The sequence below is a fragment of the Simochromis diagramma genome, unplaced genomic scaffold, assembly GCF_900408965.1.
Source record: "Simochromis diagramma unplaced genomic scaffold, fSimDia1.1 OVJJ01000438.1, whole genome shotgun sequence".
In the NCBI taxonomy this organism is placed as follows: Eukaryota; Metazoa; Chordata; class Actinopteri; order Cichliformes; family Cichlidae; genus Simochromis; species Simochromis diagramma.
In genome coordinates, this window is record NW_024387263.1 from 76,119 (window position 1) to 99,283 (window position 23,165).

Here is a 23,165-nt window from a genome sequence, read left to right on the forward strand (position 1 = left end):
ACCATAAATAACCAATCTAAATCTTAAAATACAGGATGACAGAAATTAAATGAGGTGGAACGAATACCACAGGATATACATAAGGTGCAGTTGCAGTCTGGCAGTGGGAGCAGTGTGACAGGTCAACTGTTTAGGAGGGAGATGGTGAGGGGAAAGAAACTGTTCCTATGTTGGGTGGTCCTGGTCTGCAGGCTTCTGTTACATCTGTACATCCTCTGCTGGGTCTTTTTGAGAATGGAGTTGATGTTGGTCTCCTACTTCAGGTCCTGGGAAATGGTTGTACCCAGGAACTTGAAGGTCTTCACAGTTGACACAGGGCTGCCTGATAGGGTGAGGGGGAACAGTGTTGAGGGATATCTCCTGAAGTCCACTGTCATCTCTACAGTCTGAAGCGTGTTCAGCTCCAGATGGTGCTGACTGCACCAGAGTACCAGCCGCTCAACTTTCTGCCGGTATGCAGACTCATCACCATCCTGAATGAGGCCAGTGACGGTGGTGTCATCTGCAAACTTTAGGAGTTTAACAGCCAAGTTCTTGGAGATGCAGTCAGGGAACAGGGATGATGGTGGAGCATTTGAAGCAGGAGGGAACTTCACACAGCTCCAGGGATCTGTTGAAGATGTGGGTAAAGATGGGAGCCAGCTGTTCAGCACAGGTTTTGAGGCAGGAGGGTGAAGCATTCAGATTCACTGGAACTGAAGTGAGTATATTAGACTTCTTGCAAGTATCATTAAGAACAACTATTTTATCAGTGTTACATATATCATACACAGTGTTATTATATTCCTTATTTTGTATGTGCTATAGCATGTCTGAGGGCAGAAACTAAAAAGTGAGATGACACTGATTACTGGTTAGCCTGTGGGACTCTGGAGGCAGCCGACAGGTATCGATCGACAGGCCAAGCGGAGTGCGGCTCGGGCAGTGGCTGTAGCAAAAACTCGGGTGTGGGAGGAGTTCGGAGAGGCCATGGAAAAAGACTTTCGGACTGCCTCGAGATTCTGGCAAACCGTCAGGCGTCTCAGGAGGGGAAAGCGGTACTCTACCTGCACTGTGTATAGTGCTGGCGGAGCGCTGCTGACGTCGACTGAGAAAATTGTCAGGCGGTGGAAGGAATACTTCGAGGACCTCCTTAATCCCACTGACACGTCTTCCGAGGAGGAAGCAGAGTCTGGGGATGAGGGGAATGACCTGCCAATTTCCGGGGGCGAGGTCACTGAGGCAGTTAAACAACTCCTTGGTGGCAGAGCCCCTGGTGTTGATGAGGTCCGCCCCGAGTTCCTGAAGGCTCTGGACGTTGTAGGGCTGTCCTGGTTGACACGCCTCTACAATGTTTCATGGAGATCAGGGGCAGTACCTGTGGACTGGCAGACCGGGGTGGTGGTCCCCATCTTTAAGAAGGGGGACCAGAGGAGTGTGTTCCAACTACAGGGGGATCACACTCCTCAGCCTCCCTGGGAAAGTCTATGCCAGGGTGCTGGAGTTCGTCCGCTAGTCGAACCTCGGATACAGGAGGAACAATGCGGTTTTCGTCCTGGTCGCGGAACACTGGACCAGCTTTTTATCCTCTCAAGGATACTTGAGGGTGCATGGGAGTTTGCCCAACCAGTCTACATGTGTTTTGTGGACTTGGAGAAGGCATTCGACCGTGTCCCTCGGGGTGTCCTGTGGGAGGTGTTGCGGGAGTATGGGGTGCCTGGCCCATTGCTACGGGCCATTCGATCCCTATACAACCGTTGCAAGAGCTTGGTTCGCATTGCCGGCAATAAGTTGGACTCATTCCCGGTGGGTGATGGGCTCCGCCAGGGCTTTCACTTTGGTGGCCTCAGAATCTCATCTCTGCTTTTTGCAGATGATGTGGTTCTGTTGGCTTCATCGGGTGAGGGCCTCCAGCTCACACTGGAACGGTTCGCAGCCGAGTGTGAAGCAGCGGGAATGAGGATCAGCACCTCCAAATCTGAGGCCATGGTTCTCAGCCGGAAAAGGGTGGAGTGCCCACTCCGGGTCGGGGATGAGTTCCTGCCCCAAGTGGAGGAGTTCAAGTATCTCGGGGTCTTGTTCGCGAGTGATGGGAGAAGGGAGCCGGAGATCGACAGACGGATTGGTGCTGTGGCTGCAGTGACGCGGACGCTGCACCGGTCCGTCGTGGTGAAGAGGGAGCTGAGTGTAAAAGCGAAGCTCTCAATTTACCGGTCGATCTACCTACCCTCACCTATGGCCACGAGCTGTGGGTAGTGACCGAAAGAACGAGATCGCGGATACAAGCGGCAGAAATGAGCTTCCTCCGAAGGGTGGCTGGCCTCTCCCTTAGAGATAGGGTGAGAAGTTCGGCCATCCGGGAGGGGCTCAGAGTAGAGCCGCTGCTGCTCCACATCGAAAGGAGCCAGCTGAGGTGGTTCGGGCATCTGACAAGGATGCCTCCTGGGTGAGGTGTTCCAGGCATGTCCCACCGGGAGGAGGCCCCGGGGCAGACCACCACCATTTTGTCCGTCTGTATCTGGAAGTCCCACAGGATCTTAGCTCGGTCATTCTCCACCACCCTTGGGGGCATCTCCCATTTTGACCTCGGGACTTCCAGGTTATACTCGGCACAGATGTTCCTGTACACTATGCCGGCCACTTGGTTGTGGCGTTCCATGTATGCCTTGCCTGCTAGCATCTTGCACCCTGCTGTTATGTGCTGGATTGTCTCTGGGGCATCTTTACACAGCCTGCACCTGGGGTCTTGCCTGGTGTGATAGACCCCAGCCTCTATGGATCTTGTACTCAGAGCTTGTTCTTGTGCTGCCATGATTAGTGCCTCTGTGCTGTCTTTCAGTCCAGCTTTGTCCAGCCACTGGTAGGATTTCTGGATATCAGCCACCTCCTCTATCTGCCGGTGGTACATACCGTGCAGGGGCCTGTCCTTCCATGATGGTTCCTCGTCTCCCTCCTCTTTCTTGGGTTTCTGCTGCCTGAGGTATTCACTGAGCACTCGGTCAGTTGGGGCCATCTTCCCAATGTATTCTTGGATGTTCCTTGTCTCATCCTGGACTGTGGTGCTGACACTCACCAGTCCCCGGCCCCCTTCCTTCCGCTTAGCGTACAGCCTCAGGGTGCTGGACTTGGGGTGAAACCCTCCATGCATGGTAAGGAGCTTTCTTGTCTTTATGTCAGTGGCTTCTATCTCCTCCTTTGGCCAGCCTATTACCCCAGCAGGGTACCTGATCACGGGCAGGGCGTACGTGTTGATGGCCCGGATCTTGTTCTTACCATTCAGCTGACTCCTCAGGACTTGCCTGACCCTCTGCAGGTACTTGGTGGTTGCAGCCTTTCTAGCGGCCTCTTCATGGTTCCCATTTGCCTGCGGGATCCCCAGGTACTTGTAACTGTCCTCTATGTCTGCAATGTTGCCTTCTGGTAGTTCAATCCCCTCAGTTCTGACTACCTTCCCTCTCTTTGTTACCATCCGACTACACTTCTCCAGTCCGAACGACATTCCAATGTCATTGCTGTATAGCCTGGTATATATATATATATATATATATATATATATATATATATATATATATATATATTACACTGACAGATTCATATTCCTTATTTTCTGCAATCATCAGTCTGAAGAGATTCACTTTAATGATGTGTGTATGTAAGAAGCTCAGGGTGGAGGAAACCTCGATTACAGACAGACTCACACATGTTGTCAGATGTGAGGCTCAGTAAAAAGAAAGCAGGAGTCTGTGAGCAGCAGCACAGATTCGAACATCCTTCATACAAAACAAAACTCCAACATCATCTTTACAGCTGAGAGCAGAACCAGAACCAGCCTGTGAGCTGTGGAGACGAGCAGGAGGAAACAGGAAGTTGGATCCATGCTGACATCACTGAGCTCGCTGTTTAAACCTGCAGTCTGATCCTGACATGCATTCACAGTCTGACCTACACCAATGTTTTCTCTTCTGTTCCAGAACCATGGAAGATTGTAGCTATTGTTCTTGCTGTTGTTCTTGCTGTTGTTCTTGCTCTGGTTGTATTTTGGATTCTTCTCAGGTGTTACATCAAGAATAAAAAAAGTAAGTTTAATGTATTTATGAACATTCTCATACTTTTGTGTGACCGTCATTTTTACAATCTTGCTTATTTCACTTTATTTTTAATATATTAATGAAACAAACTGAAATGAACTAAAGCTTATTGTGAGGAAAGAGGAGGAACACACTGCAGAGGCTGATGAAGATGGTTAAACAGCAAACATCACCATTTATTCATAAAGACAGTTTAGCGTTTTGTCTGTAATAATAATAAAATTTGGTGAATTTGCCCGCTGTAGTTATGTTGCCATATCAGCAAGTATAATTGAAACATACTCACGTGTCATCGTGCACGCCACTACTCAAACACATAGCACTGCATTTCTGCTCATTTATGACTGTTTTTAACACAGTTTTGTTTTTCAAAGGGCAGAAACACAACAAGGAGCAGGAACCCCGCTCAGCCCAGGAACAGAAACTCAATGCTGATCAAAGTGTGTGAAGTACGGTGTGTGTGTTGCTTATGTGTTTGTTTTATGAGAACCAAATTAAGTTTTGGAGCACAGCAGCTTGGACATGTTGGATTATTTTTGATATTTTCAGCAGTATAAAAGTTCAGAACAAATTTAAATTCTGTGGTTTAGCTAGGGTGACCAACCGTCCTCTTTTCCCCGGACATGTCCACTTTTCACATTCTGTCCGGGGCGTCCGGGTGGAATTTCGAGATTGATGTCCGGGTTTTTCCTATAGTGCGACAGAGGACCCATGTGTGTGACATCATCCCCGAACTGCAGCTTTGTGAGCGCTTGTTCTGCGCTCACAGACGGGACAAACAGTGCGCAGCAACGCGCCTATTATATTATCATTATAATGATGTTTAAAAGATCCCAATGTGCAAGTGCATCTTTTCAGACGAACTGCAAAAGACATTTCCCTCGTACCAACCCAGTACTGGTAATTTTTCTTATGCAGATAAGGCCTTATTTCTGTACCATTATTTAATTTCAGAGGTTTTTAAGTTATTTTTTTTGCACTTGTTGACTTGTAAAAGCCTACATGACATATTGTATTTTACAATTCATTAACCGCACAGAGAAGGCATTGTTTTAATATGTTAAATATATTTCTTTAAGCAAGTTTTTCATGACTGAGCCAAGTGTCCTCTTTTTTTGAAAATTAAAATATGGTCACCCTAGGTTTAGCAGATGGTTAAAAGTCAGGATGGAGGGATGTAGCCACTTTTGTTATACTTTCATCATAATCACTCCCCATATATTTATATAAAAATAAAAGTATAATTGTCTCACAGTGCTCAATACTCGATACAAATAATACATTCAAATACTGTCTAACACCATCTTTTCAACACTGGAACAGGGCATTTGGGGATTTTTTTTTTTCTATTGGAATGGAAACAGATGCAGTGCATCAATGTTTTCCTCATGAAATAAAAACTGTTGTATTTATTCCATGACAGATCCTCCTGTGCTTTCCTCTTCTGCAGCAGTTAAATAGGACGGAGTAGAAAAATGGCTCCACATGTTACTAATAAAGAAAACTACTTTTAGCTGCTCCGTTTACACAGCAGGTAGCGCCGCATGTTTGATTTGCCCACACAATTAATACTCTGGATGGATTTGTGTTTCCAGCTGCACTCATATTTCAGTAAATATTTAAATAACATTTGAAAGGGAATTCTCTGATAACAGCAGGTTTGTCAAACAACTGTCTCAAGTAAATTTTTTCCTTTAGAAGGCTCCAAGCAAGGAAAATAAGTTTTCTTTGTTTTCTAACCCTAAACGTACATTAACTATAACCCTGAGCTGTTCTGCTGTAAATAAATGTGAATATTTTGCCGTTTGAAAAAAAAAGTGCCTTTTTAAATATGTTTTTGCATTGTATCTTTTTATTTTTGTTAAAGAAAATTGTCAGGATACACACACTAGGTTAACTGTTGTTGATGTTTGATATTGGAAATTATGTTCATGCTTTTAATTCGTCATCTCCTAATACAATATCATTTTTCACACTGCTCAAGGATCTCAGAATAAAATATCAAACTATTGTGACTGTTTTGTGTGTGTGTTTTCAAACTTTCATGTAACCAACTTGGGAAGACTCGAGGAGAGGGGCAGGTTATACTTCTCTGAAAACATCTAAAAAAGAGTCTCTAGGGATCAGAAAAAAATATCAGAAGAAACCAAGTTAAACTTTTACAGAATGATGGGAAGAGAAAAGTATGAAGGAGAGAAATGACTTATGATCTGAAGCACACCACATCATCTGTCAAAGTGGAGGCAGTGTTATTGCATGGCTTTGTGAAAACTGGGTGACTTCTGTTCACTGATGATGTGACAAGATGAATTCTAAGTTTTCTGATTTGATTCATTCTTCAGTCGCCAAACCAGTCACCGTGGTTTTCAGTTGTAAATATACATATATATTAATTGGAGTCTAAATTTTCCATGAGTGTGAATGTGAGTGCAAATGGTTGTCTGTCTCTCTGTGTTAAAGAGACACAGACTGGTGACCTGCCTCTCGCCCTATGGCAGCTGTGATAATAATAATGGATTGGATTTATATAGCGCTTTTCAAGGCACCCAAAGCGCTTTACAATACCACTATTCATTCACTCTCACACACTGGTGGAGGCAAGCTACAGTTGTAGCCACAGCTGCCCTGGGGCAGACTGACAGAAGCGAGGCTGCCATATCGCGCCATCGGCCCCTCTGGCCAACACCAGTAGGCAAGTAGGGTAAAGTGTCTTGCCCAAGGACACAATGACCAGGACAGAGAGCCCAGGGATCGAACCGGCGACCTTCCGGTTACAGATGCGATTCCCAACCCCCTGAGCCACGGTCGCCCTCATAGGTTCCAGCGACCCTGATTTGGATAAGTGAAAAATCAGAATCAGAATCAGAATACTTTATTAATCCTGAAGGAAATTAGGGTTACAGCAGGCAGCACGCTAATGGCGCATGCGCACTTACAAAGGAACCTTCTGAGACAGCCGCTGGCGCCAAGAGGTATCCACATGAAGTGATGGTATTTTTTACTTTAGTGCGAACTACTCATATGAATTTCAAAGCAGTTCTACAGTCCAACACTGGTCTCTCAATCTCCCGTTGGAGAGCCGCGAGCTTCGCCTTACTTGCGTTCTGTGATGTTGTCATTTCTTGTGCTCAAGGAGCCGATTCTGAGAACTCACGGCAGTGTGCCTCCCCGAGATGTCATCCAATTTGCGCTCAGAGATGTTATTCCGAGCTTCTGCCCTTCCGAGATGTATCCAGTCTGCAGTCAGAGATCTTATTCTGAGTATTCACAGCAGCCGTAGCCTCTCCAAGATCTTATCCGTGCTGCACTCAATGAGCCCATTTTGAGAAACTCACGCCTCTCCCATCGTTCCAATCCCAGCGGGCAGCCTTGTGGGGGTTTAGACAGCCGGTTCCGCTTTCTTAATTCTTCGATAAGTCAGGGCCAAGCCAGCTCCGATCAGCCAGAACCCTGTTACCATGGTTCCGAATAGGTAGATATCTTCAGCACTCAGGCTCACCCGAGCCCAGACTTCTGGTTGATCCAATCCATAATTCCTCTTTTAGGTTTTAGAGAACAGACTGTGAGAGAGTGTTCCAGGGAAAAGTAATAAAAAACACGAGACAAGACAAGGACATGAGTAGCTAAACAGGGAAGCTAAGGGAGAGGAGAGGAGAAAAAGTGCCTTCGCTGAGAGCCAAGGCTCTCAGCGAAGGAAAAAGAATGGATGGATGGATTTATCTTTTAGAAGGAATATAAAATTACAAAGTATTTGCAGTCACCAAATGAGGCAGATACAAAGAACAGGAAGTTCCCAAAATAAAACAGGAAGCAAAACAACAGGAAACCTAACATGGAAACAGGGAGGACACAGGAGTCAGCTGACCTGAGAGGCCGACAGGGTGTGAGGGGATGAAGAAGCTCAGACAGGTAAGGCGGAGCAAGATTGTGAAAGCATATAAAAACAAACATGAGAATTTTAAAATGAATTCTAAAAGACACAGGCAGCCAGTGCAGAGAGGCCTGTTGGCGATAGGCGCCAGCACTCCACGCGACCCTGAAAAGGATAAGCGGAAGCGAATGGATGGATGGATGTTGGGAGTCATGCAGCAGCATTTTGAACCAGCTGCAGACATGACAGCAATGACTGACTGACCCCCAGATAAAGTAAGTTACAGTAGTCCAGACGGGAAGAAATAAAAGCATGGATCACTGTTTCAAGGTGTTGCCTGGAAAGAAAAGATTTCACTCTTGCCAGTTGCCTTAAATGATAAAAACCAAACTCAAAATTACTCAAAATTAAAACAAATAACAAAAATAAGCATAGAAAAGAAATAAAACAAAAGCTCCAAAATAGAACATGAAAAACAAACTAAAGGTATTTAAGGTCTATTTAATAAAAATTTGAACTCAAACTCAAAAATACTGGGTCAAACCACCGTGAAGATGTGGTTGATGTTTGGTGGTGGATGGGATGTAGCTCCTTCTGGTGTTTTTCGTTCAAAGCAGCGAAGAAGCAGTCTGATCATCTGCCATCAGCAGCACCACACACAGCTTTGGGTCTGTTGGGTCTGGGTTTGTTAGTGAACATCACTAACTAAATATCACACACACCTGCCTGGAGTTGTTGGTGTGGAGGTGGTCCTCAGTTTTATTTTGAAGCTGGACTTTGTGATGTTCTTTTTCAGGCTGAAATTTAAAGGGTCTGCACATAACTGACAAATACTCTACGTGTGGTGATCAGTGACTGTCTACAGTCTTAGTTTATTAGCACCTTTTTTTAGCTAATATGAATGTTAAGACCTTCACCTAATTTCTGTGATTACTGGTTTCTTTCTTGGGGGTGTAGGATGTGACCTGTTACTCTGTTAACACAGGACCAGGAGTGGACTGACTAATCAGGAGTACCTGCCTGAGGCCAAAGGGTCGTTATGGACAGTCAGCTCAATCAACGAGCAGCTCATGGACCACTCTGACTGCACACTTTTGGTGTCTCCCTCTCTCTTTGCCAAGGCAGACAGGATGAACCAGGTTGATCACATAAAGTAAGAAAGATGGGGAGTTAGGGACTGAAAAGAGAAAGATGCCAGTTAGAAATCAGGTCAGACTAAAACAGGAGCTGAAACAGGAACAGCTTCTTTTACACTGAGCTCAGGGTCAGTTTCAGTGAATCTGTGTGTGAAGGTTTTAAATAAACGTGCTCACTGTAAAAACACTGGAACATCAGACAGTCCTTAACAGAAGGTGGCGTTAGCCTGAAAAGTTAACAGTGTGTGGATTTGTATGAACAGAGTGGCCTGGGATGATGTCAAATGCCTGGCCTTATCATTTTACCCGACCTCACTGAATGTGCCTGTACAAGGAACGCTAAAACCAACACAGATCACAATGTGAAAGACAATAATCTGCAGTCTCTGAAAGGCCAAGACAGCATCACATGTGACACAACTGAGGCAGAGGAAGTAAAAGTAAATGTGAGAATAGGAGGCTGTCAGAATAAAACAGGAAGTAATAAAATAAAAGAACATCTAACATAGAAACTGAGAATTAACAACACAGGAAACAAGAGAGGGCGAGAGAACTGAAAGAAGGAAATCAATACGTGCAAACTGACCCAGAACAGAAAGTACACAGAAAACTAACTGACCTTCAAAATGACAGGTTACTATAAATGACAAAACTTAACCTACAAAAGAAAGAAAGCAAAACCTTTTAGATAAAACATGAATCAACAAGCAATATTTAATGAAAATTAAAAATAGAAAGTCCCAAACTAAAAACACTGCACCATGACAGGTGTCATGATCCTGGGTCTTTTGACCCAGCATTTTAAGTTTGAGTTTATTTTGTTCATTAGGCTATCTAAGTTCATTTGTTTATTAGATTCCGCTTGTGTATCCAACCCCGTTAAGTCTCCCTTGTCCTTTATGTGCTTCATGTCTATGTTTCTTATGTTGTCATGTTTGCGTTTCATTATGTTTCCCATTTTATTTTGAAAGAGGTCCTGTGTTCCTGCATTTTGTTTTACTCTTCCCCTGTGGCGTTGTTATGTTCATGTTGTGTCTACTGTGCCTTTCTGTTCCATGTTTCAGGTCCCTATGTTCTGTCTCCCCAGTCTGTTAAGTTTACATGTCTTGAGTTCCGTCAGTGTGTTTCCTGTTTTACTTTCACAGTCTGTCCTATGTTAATGTTTCTAGTTTTGCTTCCCTTGCCTTGTCCTGCTTAATTACTCTCAGCTGTGCTCTCCTCCTGTGGCTCATTCCCCCTTGTTATCCCTCAGTGTATTTAAGCCCCATGTTTCTCTTTGTCAGGGTTGCGTCCTCCCTCATAGCTGTGTGATTTTTTTCACTGTGGTTTAGTTTAGTTTAGTATTGTTTTTTGTGTCCCACTCCACGCCAGCAATAAAGCTGTGTTTTTTTGAGTTTACTTTTTGTCTCTGTGAGTTTGCGTTTGGGTCCTACTCTTGCCTGCACACAGCCGTATTGTGACAACAGGTTAGGAACCACTGAGCTACCATCACAACACTAGATGTTCACATCACTATTAAAATTACACAGTAATTCTTCATTTTCAGGCAGAATGACTACTTTAACTTTTAATACGTTTTGTGTATTTTGCAGATAATCAAAAAAAATTGTAAATATATTAAGTCAAGAATAAAAACATCAGTGTAGCAACATGATTATTGGTTTCTTTGCACAGCACATACTTTGGAGCTGATATTCTAACCATTACAGAGGTGCTGAATGCAGTAAAATACAACTGAAGTTAAATGTTTATTCGGTTTTTGTTTGTACCTGTTCGGGCAGTTTTGTGTGTCACTCAGCACCTTTGTGTGTGAAAGTTATTCTTGAGTTCACCGTCTGTGCAGCACAGAAGGATCAGGATCCCCACCCAGATCCTTTTCATGCAGTGTTTACATTCATTTACTTTAACATTTACTTGAGTCCCACACAGGTGAAGTCTGAGCCTCTCACAATTATACTGCAGTGTTGATGTGCAGTGAAACTTTTGTTTGAACTTTCTCCATGTTTTCAGGTCTGCTCGGGTATTTAGAAGCAGCTTTACATTACTTGTCATTTGTGACTTAAACAATAGGGTGCATACAGATATTATTAAACAGTTTATTGGTTTAACTATGTAAAACTGCATCTTAGGATTTACTGTGTTCAGGATGGTGCAGTGATTATTATGGTTGCCTCTCAACAATAAGGATCCAGTCAGAGTTTTGTGTTCTCTACTCTGGCTTCGTTCCACTCTGTCAAAGAGCCATGTGACAGGTCAGTGACCTGTCCAGAGTCTGTTGCTCTGTGACCATTAAATGCAGAGTCAGAACATAAGTAAACTAAATGAAATGAGTTTGTGAACTTGGAAAACCAACTAACTTGTAATAAAAGCTACAGAGGGAATGTTCTTAGTTTTGTTCTGTTAGTTTGGTAAAAATCTTATTACAGTGTCTGATGAGGTTTTGATGTTTACTGAGTCTCTGGATGTCTACAACACTGTGAGTCGGCTGCTTTCAGAAGGTTCTGTGTTGTTATTGTAATGTCTGTACTGATTTTCTAAATCCTGCCTCTGACATATGACCTCCATACAATAATAATAAAAAAGACTAAAATTAATACTGAAACCAATAAAGACTAAACAATATAAACTGGATGAAACAAGAAAATGTTATCTGGAAACAGTAATAAAATAAATAAAAATACTAAGTAGAAAATACAAAGTTACAATGTGGAGGCTGGGCTGCTAACTCATGAGCTGACACTGTAGTTAAACTGTACTACACTAACACTAGATCAGCAGGTTGCGTTTATTAAGTGCACGGGTAACTGCTTGTTTGTGCCAGCAGATCAATAAAACATAAAACTGGAGCTGAAACTTGTTTGTGATCAGATTCTCTCTCTTCTGTCAGGTTTAGAGGTGGGCAGATTCCTCATGTCTCCACCTGTGGGTGAAACTACCCTTAAGTTACTTTCATCCACAGTGATGCCGGTAACCCGTTGCTTAGTAACGCGTTACTCCGAATATGACCACTTTTTCAGTAACGACTAATCTAACGCGTTACTATTTCCATAACAGTAGTCAGATTAAAGTTACTTGTCCAAACCACTGTGCGTTACTATTTTTTTAAGCAAAAAGATTTGGTTTCTTCTTTTCGTCTCAGCGGATGACAAACGCATACGTGTCGTGAAACGTCACATAAGCGACAGGTCACGTTTCCCGCTCACAAGCAGCCAGCGACGTAAAAAAGTGTAAACAACAATGGAGGGAGAGAGATGTTCGTTCTTTAGCTGGAAATATGGTCACTATTTTGAGTTTCTGTCAACTAAAGATTTAAATATTAAGGTTCGTTGTACACTCTGTGTTGGCGAAAAAGTGTTATCTACCTTCAAAAACACTACGTCAAACTTAAAGAAACATTTGGAGTCGCAGCACAGCACAGTCAAACTCACAGAGAGAGTCCCACCAAGTGGTCCGAAGCAGAGAGCCGTGACTTCCGCAGAAGGTCCTACACCACCCAAACAACAAAAGTTGGACTTTGGTGCAAAACCAGTAAGTGATGAAGAATTGAAGAAGTTGGTCGCGCAGTATATTGTAGAAGAAATGCTACCTATAAACACTGTTGACTCACCCTCGTTTCGTGCCATAATAAAAAAGATCCCTACTTCTGTTAATGCCGAGCTGCCTCACCGAACGACTTTTACTTCTTACTTGGAGAAGGAGTTTACAGAAATGGAGAGAAATTTGAAGGCCACACTGAATGAGATTGACTTTGTTTCAACTACCGCGGATATTTGGACTGCTAACAACAGAAGCTATATGGGAGTAATGCTCCACTGGATCAGTAGAACCACATTAGAGCACCACAAGTTTGCATTAGCATGTAGGCGAATTCGTGGTAGACACACGTATGATGTCATTGGTACAGAAATCGAAAACATCCACTCCTCTTATGGATTACTCAACAAAGTAGTTGCAACAGTTACTGATAATGGATCCAACTTTGTTAAGGCGTTTCAAGTTTATCATCCTGTCACGGAGTCCGATGATGAGACGGAGGAGGAAGAGTCCAGCCCCAAAGACGATGATGTCACTTTTTCTGATCTGTCAGAAATCCTCTCGGCTGAGAATGAAAGTGATGGTCAGCTGTCTCTTCCCCCGCACCGCAGGTGTGCTTCGCACACCATCAACATAATTTGCACACGTGATGTGGAGAAACATTTAACAACCAATGCAGAGAGCAGGGCTGTGTATAGGAGCAGCACAGCAAAATGCACAGCTCTTTGGACCAAATCGAGTAGATCTACACTTGCATCAGAAACAGTGGAAGAAATCAGCAAAAGAAAGCTCCTAATACCAACATCCACAAGGTGGAATTCCTTTTTTGATGCTGTAAAGAGAATTGCAGAAATCCCCATGGGTGAGCTGAATACTCTGTGCACAAAGCTAGGACTGAAGTGCTTCAAAGATCAAGAATACCAGTTCCTGCATGAGTACTGCATGGCCATGAAACCTCTGACTGCAGCACTGGACATTTTACAAGGCGACTGTCCATATGGAACTTTACTACCAACACTTGAAGTTCTGATGCAGAAGACCCAGGCTGTGAAAGATGACCTCTCCAGGATGACTGCAGGCCTTCCAGATGCCATTGTACAGGTACGCTCTATCTTGAAATTAGTCAGATTTTTTGCTTCATACAATTCACAAACATGGAACAGAATATTAATTATCATTGAAAAATAAGATTAAAACAATTAAAATGTTTACAAGTAACCTAAAACAAAATAAATCCATAATACTGATCTCATATTAGGCATGGTTTGCAAATAATTCAATAACATAATAAATTGTAGGCATAAAAATATCAATTATGTTTTTTAGGCTATTCAGACTCGTTTCGCCGGTGTGCTGGATGACAAAGATGCCCTTCTTGCAGCTGCCAGTTGTCCAAAATTCAAACTCCGATGGCTGAGAGATGCAGGGAGGAGGGAGCGAGTAAAACAGCTTCTGACAGCAGAGTGTTGCACCACTGCTCCTCTGGCAAAAAACCCTGCCAGTGTGCCCAGTGCTACTACATCTAGCAGCCAAGGTGAGATGGACTTTTTCACTTTTGAGGCAGAGCCAGAGGAGGAGACCTATTCTGCAGAAAAAGAAGTCATGGACTACCTGATGTCAGGCTACGACCTTCAGATTCTGCATAAATTTTCAAGCATAAAGACAATTTTTTTAAAGTATAACACTCCAACCCCATCAAGTGCTCCTGTGGAGCGACTTTTTAGTCTGGGAGGTTTGGTGCTCACGCCTAAAAGAAATCGACTTTCTGACAAAAGGTTTGAGAAGCTTCTGTTAATGAGGTACAACCACTGGTTTACTCGCTCCACTCTACTGTTTCCCCCATAACATGCGATGACAACATATACTGAAAAAACAGAGAATGGGGAATCCAATTTAAATAATTCAATTACTTGTAAATAGTTAAGTTTATCAAAGTCACTTAATAAACTTATTAAAGTTTTCAAGTTGATTAACTTAAAACAATTACCTGCAAGGAAGTAAGGCAATTTAAGTTGGACCTGCAGTCTCTTTTTTTTTTTTTTTTTTTTTTTTTTCATAAGATTAGTCCAAAGTTACAAAAGCGGACAATAGTGCTTACATGTGGATGGTATAAAAAGTATCTTAAGGGAAGTCAAGAAAGACTCTTTGTTTGTTTGTTTGTTTTTTTATAAAAAGTATTTATGTTAAGTGAAGTAACAAAACTGTCTTTATTTTCATACAAACAAGTATTTCTGTCAGGAAAAAAGTTAAGTTCAACTTCAAATGTCAGGAGATATATTGTTGACATTACTGTTAAAATACACTTCCAATAAAGTGAGTATTGGCAAAATCGGTTGATGTTTTTATGTTGAGGCAGTGGGGAGTGTTATTGGCAGCTTCTGAAAGTAACTAATAAAGTAACTAGTAATCTAACTTAGTTACTTTAAAAATAAAGTAATCAGTAAAGTAACTAAGTTACTTTTGGAAGGAGTAATCAGTAGTCCATAATATATTACTTTTTCAAAGTAACTGTGGCAACACTGTTCATCCATCTGGAGCTCATAGCTCCTCATTAGCTGAGTGTTTAAGGACCTGCTGTGTAAGTCGCTCTCTGCCAGATCGTTCTCTCCACCATGGTTGTTAATCTCTAGCTGTTGTTCTTACCCCTCAATAATTCCTTTGCTCTGTTTGCTTCCTAGTTCTCAGCTCACAGAAGCACACCTGCCTGCCCAGTCTCCACTCAACCTTCTCTCATCTCCAGATTCCAGCCTGATCCCCTGTGCCCCCTCTCTCTTCTCAATCTAACTAACTCCAAGTAAGGACACATAAGTAAGACTCTTGTACAGACAACCTTTTATTATCAGCTCTTGCTAATATCAACTCTCCCTCTCTGTGAATCCTCTGATACGTCCTACATAGGAGCACCTGTTCCATCAGTCTGCTTCCATCAATTATTCAGTTTTAAATAAACTGTTCAAACTTTTCCCGGCTGTCTGAATCTGCTCATCAGTCCAGAAACTACAAAACCATGACAATTAAATGGTGTGTACCACACAGCAGGTCATTATTGCATTAAATGTTCCAAAAGTCACCACAAACACTTCAGTGACTTCAGTTGACAGACGCCCACTACGTTCAGCTGACTGTGCTGATGTTGGACACCTAAATTCATCCAACCATCTGCTTTCATGAAATCTCACCATCATAAATTTTGAATGCATCACATTTGTGGTTGTCAGGTTTGGCACATCAGCGAGTCAGAGTCCAGAGTGACTCTGATATCAACCCTCTGGCTCCACATGAAACAACATTTACCCCAAAACACAAAAAACTGGAGCATTACTGGGATTGGCAGCTTTAATTAACTTCAAAGTGAAACTGTCCAACTTATTCCTGGCGCTGGATCATCTGACAGCCTTTAAAACAATTTCCCTCGGGATAAATAAAGTATTATCAATCAAAATATGACTTACTGTCTGTATTGTACTGTACAGTTTCATCTTCGTCAGCATCTGGACTCTGATCATCAGAGTCTAATTGCCAGAGAGCTGAATTTTGTATCACAACAATTCATTTTCAGTCTTTCCAAAATGTTTTCTCCTTATTGATCTGGAGCGGGTTATAAATTTTAGACTGATGCTTGTAAGATGTTTCTGTGTGCAGACCTGAAGTGGATGCTGAACACATCCTGTTCGCGTGCCGGCTGTTTCTGAGGAAAACTTACCCGAGGCTGCAGTCAGAGTTGTTGTTTGGTTTTATGGCTTTTCTTCAGAAACTCATATTTAAATTAATTCAGGGTCTCACGCCAACCCGAGAATATTTCACGTTTTTCCTTTTAATAAACTTTCTCGGGTTCTCTTTTCTTCCACTTTTTAAATATTTTTTTCATGGGTTTAATTTTTCCTTTTGCTAATTGATGATCAGAAAACATACCTGATGAAACAGGACTGCAGTGAACCAAACAAGTGCAAAGACTCCTGGGACAGTTCATGTTTACCTCTGAAGCTGTTATCAGTGTTAACAACATTGTCATCCCCTATGTAGCCAGTGTATCAGAGAAACTCAGGAGAGTTTTCTCCAAGCACGACATCCCAGTGTACTTCAGACCCAGCAACACACTCAGACAGAAACTGGTTCACCTGAAAGACAAAACTCCAAAACACAGACTTCACAATGTGGTGTATGCTGTACAGTGCAGCGAGGAATGCCCAGACCTCTACATCGGAGAGACCAAACAGCCACTTCACAAGCGCATGGCACAACACAGAAGAGCCACCTGCACAGGACAAGACTCAGCAGTCCATCTGCATCTAAAGGTCAAAGGTCACTCTTTCGAGGATGCCAATGTTCACATTTTGGACAGAGAGGACAGATGGTTTGAAAGAGGAGTGAAAGAAGCATCTATGTCCACTGTGAGCGACCATCTTTGAACAGAGGCGGGGCTTACGACACCAACTGTCTGCCATCTATAATCCAGTTTTGAGTTCCCTCCCAGACGCCTTAACGCCCACTCACATCCTGGGCCATCTGACCTCAGGAATTCGCATGATTTCACACCATGTGATTAGGTAGAGGATCATCAGGGGGTCCTTTTGTCCCTCTGTGGGGGGAAACTCCCACTAGGCTTATATCTGGGACTCTCCACCATTTGACCTTAGAACTGAAGAAGCTTCTCGGATGAGAGGTGAAACGTCTTCAAGCAACTTAAAGAAGTCCAGACGCTTTTCTTTCCAAGCTCCTTAGACTACGATGACCTGGATGACTGAGAACCTACACAGACATGTCAGTGTTAACGTTTGATTTCCTCACTGCTGCAGATTATAAACCTGCTTAATGCTAATATGTTTCTGAGCACTGTGTGCAGACCTGACGTGAAACAAACACAAGTGTTGCAACACAGCCTGTTCGTGTGGTTGATCTTTCTGAAGATTAGCCTGAGGGTGCACTTGTACTTAATGTGTGGGTTTGTGGTTTTTCTTCAGAAACAGGACTTGGCGCTGCTGCAGTGTGTGACTGCGAACCAAAGGATTTTATTACAGATTTTGCAAGAAGAGAATTCTGCTGCAAAGGCAATACAAAGACTTTTGTTATTTTTGTAAATATCTTAGAAATATGGTATCTAACCAGATATGGCATTACCCCGGCCTCCAGTAACACTCTGAGGAGTCTTTCTGTCGTTGTTGAGCCGGACTGCTTTCTTCCATCAGTGCAATATCTGCAAAATTAGAAGCGTCCTGTCTCAGAGGGACGGTCTGCTGTAATGTATTAATTATCAAGACGTCCTAAAAACTCTGTGAAAATGAAATGAAAATGACCTTGTAGTACCATATCACCCTATTAGAGCACTTCGCTCTCGCTCTGCAGGCCTACTTGTTGTTCCTAGAGTATTTAAAAGTAGAATGGGAGGCAGAGCCTTCAGTTTTCAGGCCCCTCTTCTGTGGAACCAGCTTCCAGTTTGGATTCAGGAGACAGACACTATCTCTACTTTCAAGATTAGGCTTCAAACTTTCCTTTTTGCTAAAGCATATAGTTAGGGCTGGACCAGGTGACCCTGAATCCTCCCTTAGTTATGCTGCAATAGACGTAGGCTGCTGGGGGATTCCCATGATGCACTGGGTGTTTCTTCTTCAGCCACTATGTGTTTATGCATCACTTTCCATTTAATTATTAGTTATTATTAATCTCTGGCTCTCCTCCACAGCAAGTCTTTATCTTGTCTTCCTCCCCTCACCCCTCATCCATCATGGCTGCTGTCCTCTCCTCCTTGAGCCTGTTTCTCCTAAAGATTTCTTTTTATTAAAATTACGTTTTTCTTTCTTTCTGTCACCAAGTGCTTGGCTCACAGGGTGTTTTTTTTATTGTTGGGGTTTTTGTGTATTAATGTAGAGTCTTTATCTTACAATATAAAGCACTTTGAGGTGACTTTTGTTGTGATTTGGTGCCATTTAAAATGAATTCAATTAAATACCATGTGAGGAAAAGATGCATTCAGTCGGTTGGATAAACATAAACTGGGAGCTGATGTGTCAGTGCTACAACTTCCTGTGGAGGACGTGGATGCTGACACTGCTGGGTGAAATTCACCAGAGGACTGCAGCTCTGAGATAATGATGGTGCAGCAGGTCCACTGATCGGCAGCTTCTAGTAATTCCAGGTTTGTAGCTCCAAAACTCTGGAATCATCTTCCTCCTCAGATTACGTCTTCCTCACTAACCGTCTCCTCATGAGCTTCAGATGAGTTTCAGTTTATTGTGTCACTTTCACAGTGCATCTCTTTTGCTATTATTACATGACTTTTTATCATTATTTACTTTTATCATTTGTATTTATCCTCCAATTTTATTTATTAAAACATTACTATTATTGCTTTAAATCTTTTTATTGTTTCTTCTGTTTGTATTTGCTGTGAAGCACTTTGATCAATGTCGGCTGTGCATAAATGTGCTAAATAAATCAAATGACTTGTCTTGACTTGTGTACCTCCTTAGTCCCAAAAATCCTCACAAACCTGTTCCCAGTCTGGCGCCATGTGGCTGCAGTTCTTCCAGAAAATGTGCAGAATTTCATCTGAGCTGAAGCTGGTTTAACTTCTTATTCGCTGAATCGTTTTAGACTTTCTCAGGGAAAGTATGCGTCCTTCTCCTGCTCTGAAATTTAACCTTTTTTATGTTTGTCACTGTGGATCACCCCAGAATAAACGAGAAGGAAGAGAGCCGACTGCAGCCGCGAGAGGTTTTATCTTCACTCTCTGGCATGTAGTAGAGCTGGAATGATCTTCAGGAATTATAAACCATAAAGCCTCGTGGCTGCTGTATGAATTGGCCCAAAGCTCTACTCTGAGAGTCACAGACACATTTTGGAAAAGGTTCATGTTGGAGAAGAGGATGATGTCTGAAGAGGTCACAGCTCTGGTAACACTCCGATTTAAAATTTCTTAAATGCACCGAGCAAGCGATGAAATCCTTTGATAAAAAACTTGACTGACTGTAAACAAAAAAGCCTGAATCCCTGAATGACAGCAAACACATGCAGCTTTCCTCCAGCTCTGCTCTTCAGTCACATTCAGTCAGCATCATCCTTTCATGCCATCATCTGTGCTTTGAGCTCGCGGTCAGAAACCAAACACAACTAAACATTTCACGCAGGGTTTCATTCTTCATCTTTAAACAAAGGTTGGTCTTTTACACTGAACAGGAAATTTCATCCTTCTTTATTTCTTCCCGCCCACCTTCATGACTCACCTTGTTTATATGGTTGCACATTCCTGAGTCACTGCAGGTTAATAACTAGTGCGTCCCACATGTTTACAAAGATATGGCTCCTCCACAGCCACAAAGGTCGGACAGTCCTACAGAAAATATAACTCTTATATCTGTATTCTTCTTCCACTGTCACAGGTGCCACAGTTTTCTTTGATCACTGAAGATAATATGCTGTCAGTGCATGTGTGTATAATAATGCTGACACACATTATTCTACAGGCCGTCAGTTCTTGCACATGTTTTTGTCAAACTGCGGTCATACAAAGTGAACATCAGAGTGGAACTGGATCTTTTTTCCTTATTGACTTTGTTGCCTTTGTCATAAATCATTCCTGTATTTAATCCTGAGATAACACTCAGCAATAATAATAAAATACACACCTTCAGTAGCAATCCCAAAGTAATTTTAAACTATTAACCTTACAGTCAGTTAACAGTCAGTTAATACTGGTTAATGATCAGGAAGGCTGGCTCTGTGGTCGGCATGAAGCTGGACACTCTGGTGACAGTGGCAGAGAAAAGGACACTAAAGAAACTGCTGGACATTATGGACAATGCTGGGCATCCTCTGCACACGGTCGTAAACAACCAGAAGAGTCTGTTCAGTGACAGGTTGCTTCTCCCCAAGACAAGAACTAACAGACTTAAAAACTCCTTTGTCCCACACGCCATCAAACTGTTTAACTCCTCTCTGGAGGGGAGAGGGAGGGGAGACAGGAGGACAAAGGAGGGGGAACAACTAAGCTGTAGTGCCTCTTCACCTCACTGTACAATACCTTTGTGCAATACTTTTTTGTAAATAGTCAATGGTGCAATAGACCTCAATACTTGAAATGTGCAATTCACTTGTATTTTTATTTTTTATTCCTATTTATTCTATTTATCCCCTTCGTATATTTTATTTATATTTGTCTCTGTATTTATATATGTGTGTGTATGTGTGTGTGTGTGTATATATATAGATATAATATTCTGTAACTGTAACTTCTGTCGGTGCTGTGCTTTTTGGAAATCGAATTTCCCAGAGGAACCCACCCGAGGGATTAATAAAGTTCTATCTTATCTTATCTTAATACTGTGGGGGCTTAGTAGATTCATAGTTCAACTCCTTCATCCTGAGTGGGTGGATGAAACTAGCAGCCCACATGTTCAGGTTCTCAGTAAACATTACATTACTGGCTGTAAAAAGACTTTAAACTTTATTTAAACCTTGTTTACACAAAGCACACTCTGAAAAATCAGCTGGTATGAGGCCAAAGTGAGTCATAAAGTCTGTTCTTCAGAATCTAACCAACGTCATTTCCCACCACATCCTATTAATTAAGATAGTGTTAGATTAGATTAGCTGTGTGCACAATGATTCATGAGTGGTTCGTTGTGTTTTCCTATTATGGACAGAAATGTGGACCTATTGCTTATCGTTAATGTGTCCATGTTAAATAGAAGAAATACAATATTTTGGTTAAAACTGATCTATTCTGTTCATTTCGAGCTCTATGAGAGAGATGAGGATGGATGGAGGACAGTTAGTGAATGAGGAAGTACAGAGCTTTATGAAAGAGGAAGTGAGGACCGCGAAGATGATGAAGAGCGGAAAGACGGTTACTCCAGATGACTAACTGACGGTGCAGGACATGTGTGAGGACAGAGGGACAGTAGTGAGGTGTGCAGTAGGAATGACAGGTGGTTCAAGGTGGGGGTGGGATTACATCAGGATCTGAGCTCCTTCTTGTTCAGTGATGATGAGCTGACAGAGGAGGTCAGGCAGGAGTCTCTGTGGATTCTGATATTTGCAGACGACACTGTGATCTGTAGTGAGAGTAGAGAGCAGGTGGAGGAGAGCCTGGAGAGGTGGAGGCATGTGCTGGAGAGAAGAGGAATGGAAGTCAGTAGACGTGAGACTGAATACATGTGTGTGAATGAGAGGGAGGCAGGTGTAACGGGGAAGGAACAGAGGCAGTGACTTTGAATACCAGGACACCGTTCTGCTCAGCAAGGTGCAGATAACTAGGGTCTCTTTGAGTTACCTGGATTAATTTCACCTGAGATTGTTGATCAGGATAAGATGGCACATAAAGCTGGTTATCAGCTAAGTTGACCCAAAGTCTGTAAGTTTCTGAGCATGAACGTGTTCATGTGAAAGAGGTGGCGTTGGAAACATCCAACCAATCACAGTCATCATAGCAACAGCAGCTGAATTTACAAATAAAGACTAAAATTATAATATTAGAAAAATATGAAAAGGTTAGAAGAAGTAACACAGATGCTGCAGACAAATCAGCAATAAGAGAGGAAAAGTGTCCAAAACACTGCATGAATCTGTGTGAGCGCTTTACATTAATGTTTCCATTTGTTCAACACAGTTTTAGTTTTTATTGTATCAGATGAACAACCTGGTTAATCTGTATTTATTACGAGGAGGAGCAGGAACAGCCTCAGTGTGTGTGTGTGTGTGTGCGTGTGTGTGTGTGTGTTTTCATCATATAGGTCATATTAGTGTGAAAAAAACCTGCAGCTGTCTTTGACCTTAAAGGCTGCAGATTCCGGGCTCCTTTCTCTTTACCTCAGCCTAACCTTTTTACAATAACATGCCATCTCTGCTCATTAATCTTTCTTCTCTCCGCGTTTCTGTGTAATTGTCGCTGTTAAACAAGTTCAATCTAAAAGGCGCTGATGTTGCGACATATACATACACCGGAAGTGCAGTAATGGTTTACTGCTTTAAGAGAATAGAAACTCAAAGTGTTTTGGAGTGCGTCAGTGCGGGAGGGGGAGTGGCTCCGAGCTCTTTTTTCTTTTTTTTCTTTTTTAAAAAAGAGATGCTGTAACGTTTGATCCTCAGAGGGTTTCTGCAGACATGGAGCTTCCACCACTTCTGTTTCTGAGCTTCTGTTTCCTGACTTTGTCCGGACTGACGTTTGGTGCTGAATCCGGTAAGAAACTCATTGTTAGAGATATCATGTGCATGCGCAGTCAGTTTCACAGAGCGGATGGAGCAGCTGCTCCGGCTGCGTGTAGGGGTGGATGACTGCGGTCTACACTGTGACATCAGCTTTAAGAGCGCTTTTAATAAAAACAATCGAAGGGAAGATTAATGTGCAGCATCTTCACAATGAACGAAACATTCTCTTATTAGTTTATATAATTTTAGAGAGATTCTCATTATTCCATCCTGATCTGTTTTCATATGTCAACACACTTTCTGTCTTCTGTGTTCTGAATCGCGATTTTTAGGCCTCTACAAGTTTTTCGTTCCCTTAACGTGGGTCGGACAACAAAAACTGACTCATGAATCGAGGCATAATTAACCACACAC

At 42.5% G+C, this 23,165-nt stretch overlaps 2 protein-coding genes across 6 annotated transcripts in view; both read left to right on the top strand.

The window, feature by feature from the left end:
• The window catches only part of LOC120715375 (CD276 antigen homolog), a 49,900-nt gene extending 43,567 nt beyond the window's left edge, over positions 1–6,333 (top strand). For 3 of the 5 annotated variants that reach the window (XM_040002345.1, XM_040002348.1, XM_040002349.1), the window contains 2 exons: positions 3,951–4,055; positions 4,442–6,333. In XM_040002345.1, the coding sequence (XP_039858279.1) occupies positions 3,951–4,055; positions 4,442–4,515 (179 nt within the window). In that variant the 3' untranslated portion in view covers positions 4,516–6,333. Of the gene's footprint in view, positions 1–3,786; positions 4,056–4,441 lie in introns of those variants that run through there. The other 2 variants (XM_040002347.1, XM_040002351.1) reach the window with 2 other exon arrangements.
• Positions 6,334–12,057: 5,724 nt separating this feature from the next.
• Positions 12,058–14,474, top strand: LOC120715367. The gene is made up of 2 exons (XM_040002319.1): positions 12,058–13,709; positions 13,935–14,474. The coding sequence occupies exons 1-2, from the start codon at positions 12,312–12,314 to the stop codon at positions 14,451–14,453; spliced, it is 1,917 nt and encodes a 638-aa protein (XP_039858253.1). The 5' UTR covers positions 12,058–12,311; the 3' UTR covers positions 14,454–14,474.
• Positions 14,475–23,165: the final 8,691 nt, after the last annotated feature.

Coding starts and splice junctions, on each gene's coding strand:
- LOC120715367 (XM_040002319.1), top strand. CDS start 12,312: ATGGAGGGAGAGAGATGTTCGTTCTTTAGCTGGAAATATGGTCACTAT. Junction 13,710..13,934: donor TTCCAGATGCCATTGTACAG/GTACGCTCTATC, acceptor TATGTTTTTTAG/GCTATTCAGACTCGTTTCGC.